General features: G+C 37.9%; 1 protein-coding gene across 1 annotated transcript in view; it reads right to left on the reverse strand.

Moving 5' to 3' along the window:
* The window catches only part of Khc (kinesin heavy chain), a 278,091-nt gene that overhangs the window by 91,300 nt on the left and 171,547 nt on the right, over window positions 1-15,244 (reverse strand). Inside the window, exons 9-11 of the mRNA XM_067142133.2 lie at window positions 9,131-9,337; window positions 700-846; window positions 413-553 (exon numbers count right to left, since the gene is read on the reverse strand). Of these exons, the coding sequence (XP_066998234.1) occupies window positions 413-553; window positions 700-846; window positions 9,131-9,337 (495 nt within the window). The remainder of the gene's footprint in view (window positions 1-412; window positions 554-699; window positions 847-9,130; window positions 9,338-15,244) is intronic.

Genomic DNA, 15,244 nt, shown 5'->3' on the forward strand with positions numbered 1-15,244 from the left:
TTGGGCAGCTGCCGTAATGCAGAGTGCAAATGCCGCGCATATGGTCTTAGTTTATATGAGAGGCCCTGTAGTTACTTTCTTCCATAAGCTCCATTAACACCGATAGCTCCCATCGAATTCCATTTCATTCGCAAAGTTGTTTCCAAGCAGTCCCTCGCCTGTGAAATGGGAGAGAGACTTTACTCCCATAGGTCCGAGGCTGGCTTAAGATATTCTGAGCCTGTTTAAAGCCTCATTCCAAACTGAACTGCTTTGCGAATAACCACCTCTCTTCTGTGCTTCCCTCTGAAGCATAATTGATTGTTTTTTTTTTTAGCTGATGATCCAACAGACTATTATTTACTTTGGCAACTGATGTGAAATGTGATGTTTCATTTCAGTTTACATGAATATATAATAGAAAAATGCTTACCTTTTTGTTGCAATCAGCCTGGAAGCTCTCCAGTCCTTGACAACGCTGCACAAGGTTCTTCACTTCAGATTTCATTTTTGAGATGTATAGCCGGGCTACAGTGAATTCCTCCTCCAGCTTACCGTTGCTGTCAGTCGAAACCTATGCAAAAATAATAATAATAATAATAATAATAATAAAGAAATGTAAGATATGTTTATATGAAGTATACTGAATTTAGTTAAACAGAAGGAAACATTCAGCAAAAATAAAATATGAAACCCTAGAACTAATGAGGGACTTCTTACTTTCATATCTTGTTCATTTCCAATTGCAACACCAATTTCACTCAGATCTTTCAGGAGGTTTGTCAACATTTCCGTTATCCTCTTTCTCTGATGCGTCGACATATCCTTCAGTTGTTGAAGCTCGGATGATGTATTATTCAAAGCCGACTGAAACATTTATAATAACCAGGTATGTGTGACACATTCACATTATGCAGAAAAAGCATGCATTACCCTTACAACAGATTGAGGTTGAACACACACCAATGTATCCATCCTTTACAAGTGGTAGATTATCATAAAATACATTGCTGGGATCATTTTCTAACTAAACATACTAAACAAACCTACTCATTTATTGGTAACTAGCTGTAGTTTTGAGTGTAGACTTTGTTCTAGGCATTCCAGTTCTTATCCAATTTATAAGGGTCTTCCAGATAGGCCAAGATAATGAAGTATGTCGTTGATGAGAACCACCTGGCATCTGCGCAATTACACGTTTATCTACCATCATATTGTTCCCCAGATTTTGTGACATGAGTGGGCATGCCTCTACCTGTCAGCAGCTTCTTGTGATGTACTCTCTTCCCTGCTCTCTGTGGCCCTCTGCACTTTCATTTTAATTTTTTTTTTTTTTTTTTTTTTTTTTTTTTTGTATTATTGCTGATCTTCATTTGAAGCTCTCCCTTCTCGTATAAAAGAAAACAAGAGTATCAGGTTAATATTTAAGAATTAATGACAGACTTTGCCAGAACCATCTACATCAACTCTCTTTACTGTCTACAGAGTTAGTCACCGGCTCTTTGACTTTACCCTTCACAAAACTGCCACCGATATTTCCCTATTTTGCTGTATCAGAAAAAGGTACAGAACAAAAATACTGCCATGAAGTATTAGAAAAAAGTCGCTACGAGTTATTTTCGTGTAAAATCAACCATAAGAGATATATATTGAGTTTTATGCTTTAGGCCATTTCTGAAGCACCCCTCCTGCTGAAATGTTTTGATCAAATAGGTAAGATCATCACCACCACCATCATCATCTTTATCATCTTTATCATCTTTATCTTTATCTTTATCTTTATCTTTATCTTTATCTTTATCTTTCATTTTGCCTTGTCCAGCTCCTGCCAGGTCAGAGTGTTGATGGCACTTCTCCACCACTGCCTCTCCTTCCAACTCTCTTGTCAAGAACAGTATAAGAAAAAGGAAACTAGAGTCCATCCATCTTGCTCTGGGCCTCCCTCTTGCCCTATTTCCTTCTGATCTTGGCCTCCAACACTTATTCTAGTACCCTTCCCTCCTCCATCCTCATAACATGTCCATACCATTTCAATTTATTCTCCTCCATCCTATCACTCAGTTTTTCTACCCTTATCACTTTTATGACCTCAACATTTCATACTTGTCTCCCCTTGTCTTCACTACCATACTCCTCAGAAACCATCTCACTGGCCTGAATTTTGCTCTCATTTCTTGTTAAAGTCCAAGTCTCTGATGCATGCATCATTATAGGAGTAGAGTACATCTTGTACATTATCTCTTTACATTTCATAGGAACTTCTGTTATACACCAGATTCCTTACATTCTGGTAGAACGTATTTCCTGCTTGTACCCTTCTGCTGATCTTATCTAACCTTGCAGCTTGCATTATTTCACTTCCCAAATATTTGAAGTATTCAACAACCTCAAGGTTTTGTCCCCTGATACTAACTATTCCTTCTCTTTCTCCTCTTGTCATCACCACTATTTTGGTCTTCTTTACACTAACTTTCATACCATATTTCTCAATATTTTCATTTAAAGCCTCTAGTTAGATTTGCATTTCTGTATTGTTGACTCTGCACTATGTCATCTGCAAACAATATTTCTATATCCCCTGCATATCTTGCCTTCATTTCCTTTAGAATTTCATCCATAACCATTCTAAACATAAGTGGAGACAATACACTTCCCTGTCTTAGTCCAGTTTGACCAAGCTCGATAGCTGCAGTCGCTTAAGTGCGGCCAGTATCTAGTACTACATGTGATAAAATTCATTTTGGGGTCAGTATTGAAAGTATTTGTATTAAATAACACTAGTATGTTTTTACTGTTCTCCCACCTATTCAATACAATGTTAAAAGTTAGGAGTTAGTCCTTATCAAAATGTTAACATAAAATTAATACACTGGATGGTACATGTTTCTTTTGCCTATCAGTAGTAGGCATCATCAGCTATTTTTTACCTTAGACTCAAATATAAACACAATATTGTTAAGTAATAGTATACCACATTTTATTTTGTAATAGTTGTTTAACGATCTCCAATCCATTTTACAAGACAGTTTTTAACAGTATTCATAAGTCATTCCCAATCAGGTACCTGATCTATTCCTAAGGTAAAAAATGGCTGATGATTCCTACTATTGATAGGCAAAACATGTACCATCCAATGTATTAATTTTATGTCAACATTTTGATAAGGGCAAATGTCCTAACTTTTAAGATTTTATTGTATTGTATTGAATAGGTGGGAGAACAATAAAAACATACTAGTGTTATTTGATATAGTATCCAGTAATCGGGAGATAGTGGGTTTGAACCCCACTGTTGGCAGCCTTGAAGATGGTTTTCCGTGGTTTCCCATTTTCACACCAGGCAAATAAATGCTGGGGCTGTACCTTAATTAAGGCCACGGCCGCTTCCTTCCCAGTCCTAGGCCTTTCCTATCCCATCGTCGCCATAAGACCTATCTGTGTCAGTGCGACGTAAAGCAAAGAGCATAAAAAGTCCAGTTTGATTTCTAAACCAATCTGTTCTCCCCACTGGAGTATGGACACAACTGGAGCAGTTCTTATACACTGTTTTCACAATTTCCTTTGATTGCCTTCCACATCCTTTTAACGTTTCCCACACCTTTTCTCTATTAACACTATCATATGCCTTCTGTAGATCAAGGAATACCATCACCAGATCTTTTCCATATTCCAACTCTTTTTCCATCAGTAATCTCATGGTAAATATAGGGTTTAACGTTAACCTGCCCTGTACAGATCTCTAAATTTCTCTCCACCCTTCCTCTCATCCTTGTTTCTATTATTCTCTCCAAATTTTGGCTACTTATGACAAAAGTGTAATTCCTCGATAATTGTCACATACCTTCCTGTCACTTTTCTTAAATACTGGTATTACTACACCTTTACACCAATCAGGTACTTTCTTTTTCCTCCATATACACCTTAGCAGCCTATATAACCAATGCAGACCAATAGGTCCTGCTGCCTTCATTTTCACACACATTTCATCCATCCCTGCTGCTTTTCCCGTTTTCATTTGTTTAGCAGTGACTTCCACCTCTGCCATTGCAATATAACTCTCCATTTCTCAATCCCCTGATTTACCACTATACACTTCTGCATTGTTTCTCACATTCAGGGGTTCATCAAAATAATCTTTCCACCTATTCTTTCTCCCTTCTGGGTCTGTTATTACATTTCCACTCTCTTCCTTCACTTGTTTTGGGTAGATTTTTTCTTTTCTATAATTTTTTTAATCAATCCATACATCCTTTTCTCACCATTTACATCCTTCTCCAACTCAAGTGTGAATCTCTCCCAGCATTTTTTCTTTTCCTAATTTACCACTTTTTTTTACACTTTCAATTTCCCGATATTTAATCTTACCTCCATCTTTCCTATCTCTATTCCATTCCTCCCATGCTTTCTTCTTTTGTTTAACAATCTCCTTCACCTTTTCATTCCCCCAAGGTGTCTCCTTTCCCTTCACTCTCGCCGAAGTTCTGCCACAAATCATCTCTGCACAGCTTACAAACATGCTTTTAAATTTGGCTCATTCTTCTTCTACACTTTCTATTTCTGGTATAGGGGTGTGCTGTTTTAATTCCTCCTGAAATTTCTCCCGAGTTCTTTTATTTTAATTTCCATGCTTTTATTTTCTTCTGTCTTATTGCCTTTACTCTCACACTTTTATCTATTTTCAATTTTGCCACCACTACTGTGGTCTCCATCTAACATCTCACCTGGTAGCACTGTTACATCCATTAACTGTTTACAATTTATTTTCTCACCCAAAAAATAATAATTACTGTTTGTGTCCTTTCACCCCAGCCACATCTAGCAATGTTTCTACTGTTCTTTCTTAACTAAGTGTTACCCACAATCATTCCATTTCTCACAAAAATGAATCAACTTATCTCCCTCACCGTTTCTTTCTCCATATCCATATGGACCTATCACTACTTCTTTACCAATTCTGTCATTTCCAACCTGCGCATCGAGGTCTCCCCATGACTCACTTCCACATCGGTGATTACTTCCGAGTGTCTCTAAGAATTCCTCTATATTTTCCTCACTTTTTCCAGTTTGGGGTGCATAAACTTGGACTAAATCTTTCACTCCTCCTTCCATCCTCAGTCGTACTCTGATTATTCTATCACTAACGTAGTCCACCCTATCCACATATTCATCCAGGATTTTGTTAACAATCACTCTTACTACATTCTTTGCCTCACCACCTCCACTCCAGAATAGGGTGTACCCTCTACTCATCCTCTTCACTCCCTTTCCCTCCACTTGACCTCAATTAGTTCAACAACAATAATAATAATAATAATAATAATAATAATAATAATAATAATAATAATAATTGCTTTACGTCCCACTAACTATGTTTATGGTTTTCGGAGACGCCCGGGTGCCAGAATTTAGTCCCACAGGAGTTTTTACGTGCTAGTAAATCTACCGACATGAGGTTGACGCATTTGAGCACCTTCAAATACCACTGGACTGAGCCAGGATCAACCCTGCCAAGTTGGGGTCAGAAGGTCAGTGCCTGAATTGTCTGAGCCACTCAGCCCGGCAGTCCCATCATTGAAACATTCTCCCACTCCATAAAAATCTATTCTTTCAATTTTCCTGTCAGGGTCATGACATTTATTATTCCCACCTTCATAATATTAGATGCTGGTTACCCACTCATCACAGGTCCCCCAGCACAAGAGCTGTGCATCATTTTTAGCAGTGTACGCCCTAACCTTTTCCGAGGCTGATAATCACCACCAATCATTTTAGACTATTGTTACGATGTGGTCACCACTCCCAAAGGCATTTTAGAGCTACTGCCAGCAATTGCTCAGCCCGCCCCTTACATGGTGAACAGACGCCCTTTCAGCCGCCCCAACATTGGAAAAACTCTGCTGATGAATAGTGTACTCATACTATTCCCCGAGTACTGGGCTGCCTCTTCTGCAATCTCCACAGTTCTGAAGACCATCTTCTCCGCTGTAGATTTCGTTGAGTTCTTCACCCGTAACCCTGAGCTGGGACCCTTACCACATGCTACACACCAGGTCGGTGTGCTCTGGGACTCGTATAGGCAGGGGCACCACTCCCTGCTAAGATCATACTTGACCTTATTCTAAACTGAAGTACCAAGTGCCATTTAAACCCACCCATCCATTTTTCTGTGATGATTTAATAGACAATTATTAAACTGAATTCTATACGACATCAATATTCTTGTCAGAATACAATATTAACCAACTGGAATGCAGTGGTTAAAAGCAATGCTGCCACATGAAATTCTCAATCAAATGAAAAGTGGCAGAGTTTCTCACTTTTCACAAACTATACTATGCTGGTGTTCTATCAATGCTAAGTTCCAGAGTTGCAATGACTCCACCACAGATGGCGGTAAACGCTGCTCTTCCATTTTCCGCTAAGTTTGCACCCTGCCCATTCCTGTCAGCACCACATGGCAGTGATGGAATAGCTGGAATACTATGATGAACCAGTGTGCTACGTAATAGTAGTTTTAAGAACATGTATAAACCAGAGGAACGGCATCTAGAGAAAAGAAAGTTATCTATCTCCCCGGGTACTTCCTGCCAATATTCAGCAGGCTGTTCTACTGGGCAAGCAGCAGTAATGCCATCTATTAGAGATGAGTGCCAACAGAGGAGACAAAGCACATCACAACAAACAATCCACAATGTAATGTCCATCAATTTTGAGTGCTATCGATAATGTAGGTCTCCATATTTAGTTTTCTTCCTCCTTTCACGACGTTCCTTCATTATTTTTTTCTCATTTTGATAGTCATCTTTAAAATTTTCCTTGCCTGTGAGGGCTGATGACCATGCAGTTTTCACTGCAAGAAATCACAACAAAAACCACCACCATCACCAGTTAACACAACTGAACAAAATTTCCATGTTAGCAATGCTCAGCGTTGACATGGATTGAGCAAAAAGTCTAAATTGTGAATATTTCTTGTTATACCCAGCATGGTAAATCTGTATAAGACATAAATGATGGGAAACTGTAATACCTATAACTTTTATTATGTAGTATTTATCGACAGGACCACTAATAACATATTGGATAATCAACTTTTAGGCCTTTCCCCTAAACTACCATTTCACCCAGTGTGAATATAAAATTATATCCTATACCAGCCATTCCGAAACTGTGGCCGCAAACCCCAGGGGTCCGCAATAAGAATGAAAGTTGCAAGTACTTAAAAGCGCGAATTTTTATTGTTGTCACTTGATGCTAACAAATGAATTATCTTATGTAAAAGAGAGACTATCTTCACTCTTCCTCGTACTCTTACAGGAATCCAAAAGCAAACAGTAATAAAGTGTTCATACTCGAAGGTGAATCAGAAAAATAAAATCGAATTATCCAAAATTCAAATTAACCAAGGATGACTATTTTGATGAAAATATAGTAGACTACAGTACTGTATAAATACATAAAAAATTTACTATGCATTCTACCATCCCTTAACAGCTGCTATGTTGTCCTGTAATTTAAAGTTTTCACATGAAAATATACTGCGTAAACAATAGTAAAACAATAGTATTTACACACAATTCAGCATATGTTTCAATACATTAATTGACAATTTCAGAGATAAAGGTCAAGTCTTAACAATAGCGACTACCTGACCATAACTAGAAAGCTGCAATAAAAATAGACAATTCTTGGGAATTACTTCATGGCTTCAATTCGAGGAACCATTACAAAATTAACTTGTGATGAAATCCTGACTTCGAATTATTCAAATTTAAGCTTCAAAAATTTGAATTAAACAAGAGTCAGGAATTCAAGGCCATTTCCCATTTTTGTGCAACTTTCCCCAACCTGCCTCTTGCGGTGAGGGCTCTAACCCGTATTAGAAATCATGTTCTTTTAACAAGGAATGACAAAGAACATTTCCAGGGCTAGGAAAAATGTGATCGTACTATGCAGTAAAAGTGAAAATTTGTGATGCGATAAGCAACGTATTTTTATATAGATCTAATATAACGTGAATCAGGACTTCGAATTTACAAGTGCTAAGTGAAAAATCATCCTTATGAGGAACGCACTAACGAGGTTTCACTATATTTTCTAACGTGTGGGTAAATTTCAGAAAGGCTATTCCCATGTATAATTATGACGATAAGGTTTTTACTCCACTGGCACTTGAAATGAGTTTTCATGATACATGTACGAAAAAAGTTTGCCACATAAGCCAGTGGAGTAATAGTACTCCAATTCTTCAGAATGAAATTGAACATACGTGTTCATGTTGTCTCGCAATTAGAAAAATAGCTAATGAGTAGTATAGAAATCTGTGAAAACACAAGTTTTGAATAAACTGATTGCAGTTTCACACCGATTTTAAAGTGGGCGAGGTTTTCCCTGATTTTTACGGAAAATCTGATTTAACTACAATCTGCTATAGCGAGTCAATTTTTCACAGTTATGAATTATCGCTATAACCAACTTCTATTGTATTTTATAGTTTTTCGAACATAAGCCACACGCTTTCCTTTCCCAATTTCAGATTTTTTAAAAAGTTCAACCTTTAATGTGTAAATTATCAATTGATTTAGTGTTTTTCTTCCACTGTATGAAATCTGCAAGTGCCAATTTGAACACATCATAAATGTATGTTCTCTTCATTACGGCACTATGATACTTTTATATTAAAGCAGAAAATAATTCCAGCAACTTACAAACAAGTCATAGCAAAAAACAATAAAATGAATAAAATTGGAAAAATTTAAATGCAATTTAAAAACCTGAGTCACAAGAACAGTTCAAACTAATGCAATCTAATATTAGTAGACAATGGTTTATGCAATGATTTAGCAGTTACATCATTAGCATCACAGAATTCATCAACTGATAGTTATAGCAGACTGAATAGAATGTCTGTTCTTAAGTTTTAACTACTCTTCAGAATCTTCCAAACAAATGAGAAAGAATAAGAAGCAAGCCAAATTAGTTTCCTACCATAGCAGGAACTCTAATACACACTTTTCAACTTTCAGTAGAATTAATACCAGAAATCCATCTCAATTCTTAAATTTTGAGAATTTGTTTCTTCACTTTCCTCAATGTGGTAAAAATGTTAACATTTGAATACAGGAAAGTATTTTGAGGACAAAAGTCAATACCTGCTTTTGCATGAGCTCTTCAGTGAGACTTTCGTACTCCTTATTCTTAGTCTCTACTTCCTGGGACTTCTGGTCATAGTTAACGGCCAATTCTTCGAGTGCCTGAAGTACCTCCTTCACCTCCTCCTTGGCACTCTCATTCTCTTGCTGAATACGGTTCATTTCTTGCTGCAGCAATTCATAATCCCTTCGCGTCGATGCAATAAGCTGAAGGAAAAGAAATATATATGTATATATATACAAAATTTAATAAGCAAGGTAGAATTTCAGAAACCTTAGATACAAAAGTATTCTGGGAACAATAGGACAAATACACCAGCAGAAACAGCAGCACAAAGTACATCCAGCAAAGGAGGAGGATGCAGGCAGAAACAACTAACATATCGTCGCTGCCGGGACGAAACCTCCTATGTGAAATATTTTAGCTCAGAACTTTGGCCGGTAAGGTTCTTTCATCCAAGGTGAATATTGTCAAGGCATTCTCGCTCGTCATAATGAGTGTGCTGCAGGACAGTATACCTCCAAAAATATTTTCACATAGGAGGTTTTGTCCCGGCAACGACGATACACAGTATATACACAGTACATCCCAATAAAACATTAAAATCACAACTGTTTCTAGAGGTTTCAATTCCTTTCTACAGAATTTAGTAACACATCCAAATGCATTATTAAATGCTGTAAGGTACTCCAATTAACAAATGAGTTTTCAATATGCTTTAGATTGAAACAATGTTTAAAACAGCTGAAAATTTAACTGAAAATTTTGACTGTCCCTGTTACAAAAAAGACCTGATATGGAGTGATGAACCAGACTTATTAACAAGCAATAAGTAATTTCAAAATACAGGAGGGTCCTTTTGAAATTTTAATCCATCTAGCTGAATAGTTCTTCCCTCATTCCACAAATAATTCTGCAAGAACTCCAGAAACCCAACTATGCCAATCAGTACAAACCCATGAATTCAGTAATTATAATAAGGAAGTTATTTAAAATGAATATCTCAGATCTTTGTGGACTGTTCCAGAACAACTACCTCATCATAATCAATCATAAAGAATAATGTTATTTGCTTTATGTCCCAGTAACTACTTTTACAGCGTTCAGGGATGCTAAGGTGCTGGAATTTAGTCCTGCAGAGATTTTACGTGCCACTAAATCTACCGATATGAGGCTGTAGTATTTGAGCACCTTCAAATACCACCGGACTGAGCCAGGATTGAACCTGGCAAGTTGGGGTCAGAAGGCCAGCACCTCAACTGTCCGAGCCAATCAGCCTCGCCCAACACAAATATTCAACACTCCTGATTTGTTAAGGAAGCTATCATTTCACTGAATTTCCTGACAGAACTTAAATACAGCCCCTCTCATGGCACAATTTGAAAATGCTATGTTTGAACCATAATACTAGAAGTATTAACAGTGGTTATGGTGACATTTCTCACCGTTTTCTGCAATTGCTGTAGATTAATAAAGGAATAAGTACATTTATGTTGATTCTAGATTAAAGATTCACATTGCAGACACCGCAATAATAAAGGTTATCAGACAGTCTCTTTGTGTAATTCTATATCAAACCTATGTCTAAATGAAGTAACAGCAGCAAAGACACTTGAACGGCAAGACTCGCAGCAGACTAGTGCAACATCACTTCATCTGCAGGAAAAAAAAAAAAAAAATCTGTTCTGAAGGACCCCACATACTTTCCTTACCTCCCATCCATCATGGAACAATAATTGGCTAACTAATAAATGATAGAATGGGAACATTCATTTTCAGTGCTGTACAGTTTTGACCACAAGTGCACTGAATTGCAAAGTTACTGCAAGGCTCCCACTTTTTTTTTCTGTTCACACATTAGTTCTTAGTACAAGATTTTAGCAACAGCATACAGTTATCTACATTTTATTAAATAAAGTTGGCAGCAGCTATTATAAACCCTTTGGTGTCAGCAATATAGTTACTCCATGACTCAAGCTATGAGCTCCATGTGCCTCCCACCATATCCGACAAGAGCGTCTTTGTATAGACAGCTGGTGAATTCAAACGGTGAATCTACACAAAGAATGTCAGTGTGACTGAAAACTATGGTAAGTAAATCATAATGCAACTGAAACAGTAATGGACTCTTCCTTATAGCATACCTCAGGGATAATATAGTTTGCCCGTGTGCGAAAATTAATCCCAGAATCAACAATGGGTCATTCAATCCAGGTACATTACGAGTGTTGCATTTTCGCAACACCGAGCACAAATGGTATCAAAAACATTAAATTTTATCCTATCTATTTTGATATACAGTAAAACGATCATTAAGACGTTTCTGCAGGGGACAGCAAAAAAAGAATATGTTAAGTGAGAAAACGTACTACCGAATATATGAATAAAAACTCTGCAACAAGGATATGGTAACACTAAATATGATTTTTTCCGACATGAGGACATTTTAAGTCTTGTATCCGCGCATACAATGTAATCTATCTACCATATCTAAAGATGAGAGGAAAGTTTTAAAAGATGTGAAAAATATGAAAACCTTTTCCGCCAAGACTTTTTAAATAACTAGTGCAGTGAAAGTTGTTCAAAACACCGAACAATACATATGAAAACATCTGCATGGGGGCCAATATAAAATTTCGAAGTATTATTGCAGATAACACTCTTTCTAAAACAAATGTTAGTAGAAGCCTTCATTTCAGAGCTGTGAGTTATTAAACATTTTTCTCTGGTCACACTCTTTGACAATGAATTTGAGGTTACACTCCACCATGTACAACTGGCAGGAATGACTTTGGCCACCATCTTGAATCTAACTAAACTCCGACCAACTTCAGACATCGAGTTGAAACTCGAAGGTGCGAGTTCAACATTCGCGACCTCTGCACGCTTTTAGATGCGTACACCAGTCCATTTTCTAGACAGATTTTAATTTTGTCTTCATTAGTAAGCAATTTCACGACTTTCTGTATCCAATTTAGTCAATTTCACACGATTATGTTCCTAATCCAGATGTAGGCTACCGTATCAAGTGACAAATATTTGCTACACTTCACTGTATCATTCAACACAAAATAAATTTCTAACTTCCGAATGGAATGTGAAATAAAGCACAAATAGGCTCACTATGTTATTCAGCAATCTCTCTGCTAACCGGCCAGCAAAACTGAACATTCCTGAGACTAACGACTTGCTCCCCGAAGGTGCAACAGTAGCAGTTGCTTATCCTGTGAAGTTCAGGAATTCAAGGCCTTTTCCTGTAATCTCGCAACTGTGGCGACTGTTCTTACCCGAAAAATCACAAATTTTTCACAAGGGATGACAAATAACATTTTCAGGGCCTGAAAAATGTGATCGTACTAAGCGATAAGAGCAAACATTTGTGACGCGATAAGAGGTATTTTAATATAAATTTAATATGATGAGAATCCGGACTTAGAATTTACGATGTGTTAAGCGGGAAAACGTGTTAAACGAGGAACGCGCTAACGAGGTTTCACTGTATATATCAGAAACATTAAATTTTATACTAGCATCTTTTCGTATATTCTTACTATCACGACCGTGTGTTGTGACGCCCCCTTTCATATCTCAGTGCCGGGCGAACGGACTTGAGCGAGTCTCGAATCTGTGACCTCCGAGAATGAGGGATAGGGAGTAATGGTTTAAAACCTAAGCGTATGTATAATAGCGGCAAGAAGTTACAGTGCTTCGAATATTTAAGCGAGTGATAATTTTATCCGAGTGTAAATATGAAATATTCAAAGCATATAATTCAATACAATTTAAAATAAAGCGAAGTTTAGTGGAAGCTCAAGTCCAGTGTTGTGTGCAACATTGTGAAACATCCGACAGAACGGCGCCAACGTAGAAATAGAAACGCAGTAGGAAACCCTGATGGGTAGTTTGAGAGAATAGTGGAAGGAAGTGTCACGGAGGCCACGCGGCGATTTCGACGCCCCATAGAAATACTTTGTTCTAGAGTGTTCCACGACATACCCGTTAGTTTAGTGGGAGGAACTCTTGAGCCAATCAGGTTGAGACAACAGAACTCTGTGGTAGCAGGGGATGATATTTGGGAAGGCACTGGAAAAAAATCAAGAAACTATAGAATAAAAATATAAGCCAGAAGTGTCAGGAGAACCTGTCCAGCTGCTGTGCCTTATATGACAGAGAGAGAGAGAGAGAGAGAGAGAGAGAGGAGAGAGAGAGAGAGAGAGAGAGAGAGAGAGAGAGAGAGAGAGAGAGAGAGACACACACCAGTAAGGTACAACAAATAAAAATAAGAGGAACAATCAATCCAAGTGGGCGGCGGCGGCGGCAGCAGCAGCAGAAGCAAAGACCTGAAACAATCTTCTGTAGTTGCACACCAAGACAGTTCTCATAACAACAGCACATAGGATAATGTTGAAACAAGTGGTTTCAGAGCAACAGTGGCAAAGATTAGGTTGTTGGTGAGCAGGAAATTGGTTAGAAAGTAGAGAAATTGTCACCTGCTTGAAAAACATGAAATCAACTAGAGAACAGAAACAAGTACGTCTCGTGAGCCTAATGAATTATGTAGGTCATTATCGCCTTTAGAAGTATTTCTATTATTTTATAGTTAACAGTTGACTTGCATATTGTCAAATAAAATCTTATTTATTCTGTTCAAAAAGGATGTCAAATGTTCCCGTTTTCTACAGATAAGCTGAAAGGTATTGTTGGCATTCCCTTAATCAGTCGTTATGTGCCATCGCCCCACTATAGCATGCACTAGAAAGAAATGTAGCTATACCAGAAATGACCAAGTTTCAAGATCAATGTGAAGAACTAGGTTTGAAGAAACCACGAGAAAATCTTTATCTGAGCAATAATACCAGCCTGGACGAAAAAGATCGTATTGCAAAGGTTAGACCACATCTAGACAAACTGAATGTGGGAGATAAAGCTGAGCACTGATGAAGCTAATGCTAATGAACCACCATAGGCCTAAAGCATTTCAGCTGTTTTTCAAGAAAAAATGTTCCGGGGTTTAATGGGTTAATTACAAAAATATCTCAAGATTGAGTAGCCTCCATCGATTTATTAAAGTTTCTCTTTTCCAGTTCTGCTCATCGGTCACTATAATTAGAATTATTGTCAATTCCCAAAATGAAGCCAGAGATCCTGCCGTACAAGTATATTCATGTTGCCATCAACTCATTTTCCTTTATATCCTAGCGCTGCACTGTAGTTCATAGGGGTCAAGGTTACCTGAGTAGGAAAAGTATTTGAAGTGCAAATACCACGATAACAGACCATGACCCCTTCAAGAACCACAACAACAAGAGATTTAATTTAAGTAGGTTTCAGGTGCACTGTTCCTTACCTGCTAGGATGTAGCAAAAACACAGGTTCAACTATACTGGGAATGAATTCTCTCAACTGACTTTAATAATAATAATAATAATAATAATAATAATAATAATAATAATATTTGCTTTACGTCCCACTAACTACTTTTACGGATTTCGGAGACGCCGAGGTGCCGGAATTTTGTCCCGCAGGAGTTTTTACAAATCTACAGACACGAGGCTGACATATTTGAGCACCTTCAAATACCACCGGACTGAGCCAGGATTGAACCTACCGGGCGAGTTGGCCGTGCGCGTAGAGGCGCGCGGCTGTGAGCTTGCATCCGGGAGATAGTAGGTTCTAATCCCACTATCGGCAGCCCTGAAAATGGTTTTCCGTGGTTTCCCATTTTCACACCAGGCAAATGCTGGGGCTGTACCTTAATTAAGGCCACGGCCGCTTCCTTCCAACTCCTAGGCCTTTCCCATCGTCGCCATAAGACCTATCTGTGTCGGTGCGACGTAAAGCCCCTAGCAAAAAAAAAAAGATTGAACCTGCCAAGTTGGGGTCAGAAGGCCAGCGCTTCAACCGCCTGAGCCACTCAGCCCGGCTTTCAAAGATTCAACCTTTTAAAAATTGTAATATGTTAGAGACTGTTTTAAGATTCACAAGGAATAATGTGTGTTTGTACTTTTATGAATTTCTACTTAAACCAATAAAGTGTAGCTGATTATGTTTAGTCAGTCTGAACAAAACATGTACTACTTGTAAATTAAATTTGCCAAAGACAAAATAAAAAG

Source organism: Anabrus simplex, chromosome 2, assembly GCF_040414725.1.
Source record: "Anabrus simplex isolate iqAnaSimp1 chromosome 2, ASM4041472v1, whole genome shotgun sequence".
Taxonomy (NCBI): domain Eukaryota; kingdom Metazoa; phylum Arthropoda; class Insecta; order Orthoptera; family Tettigoniidae; genus Anabrus; species Anabrus simplex.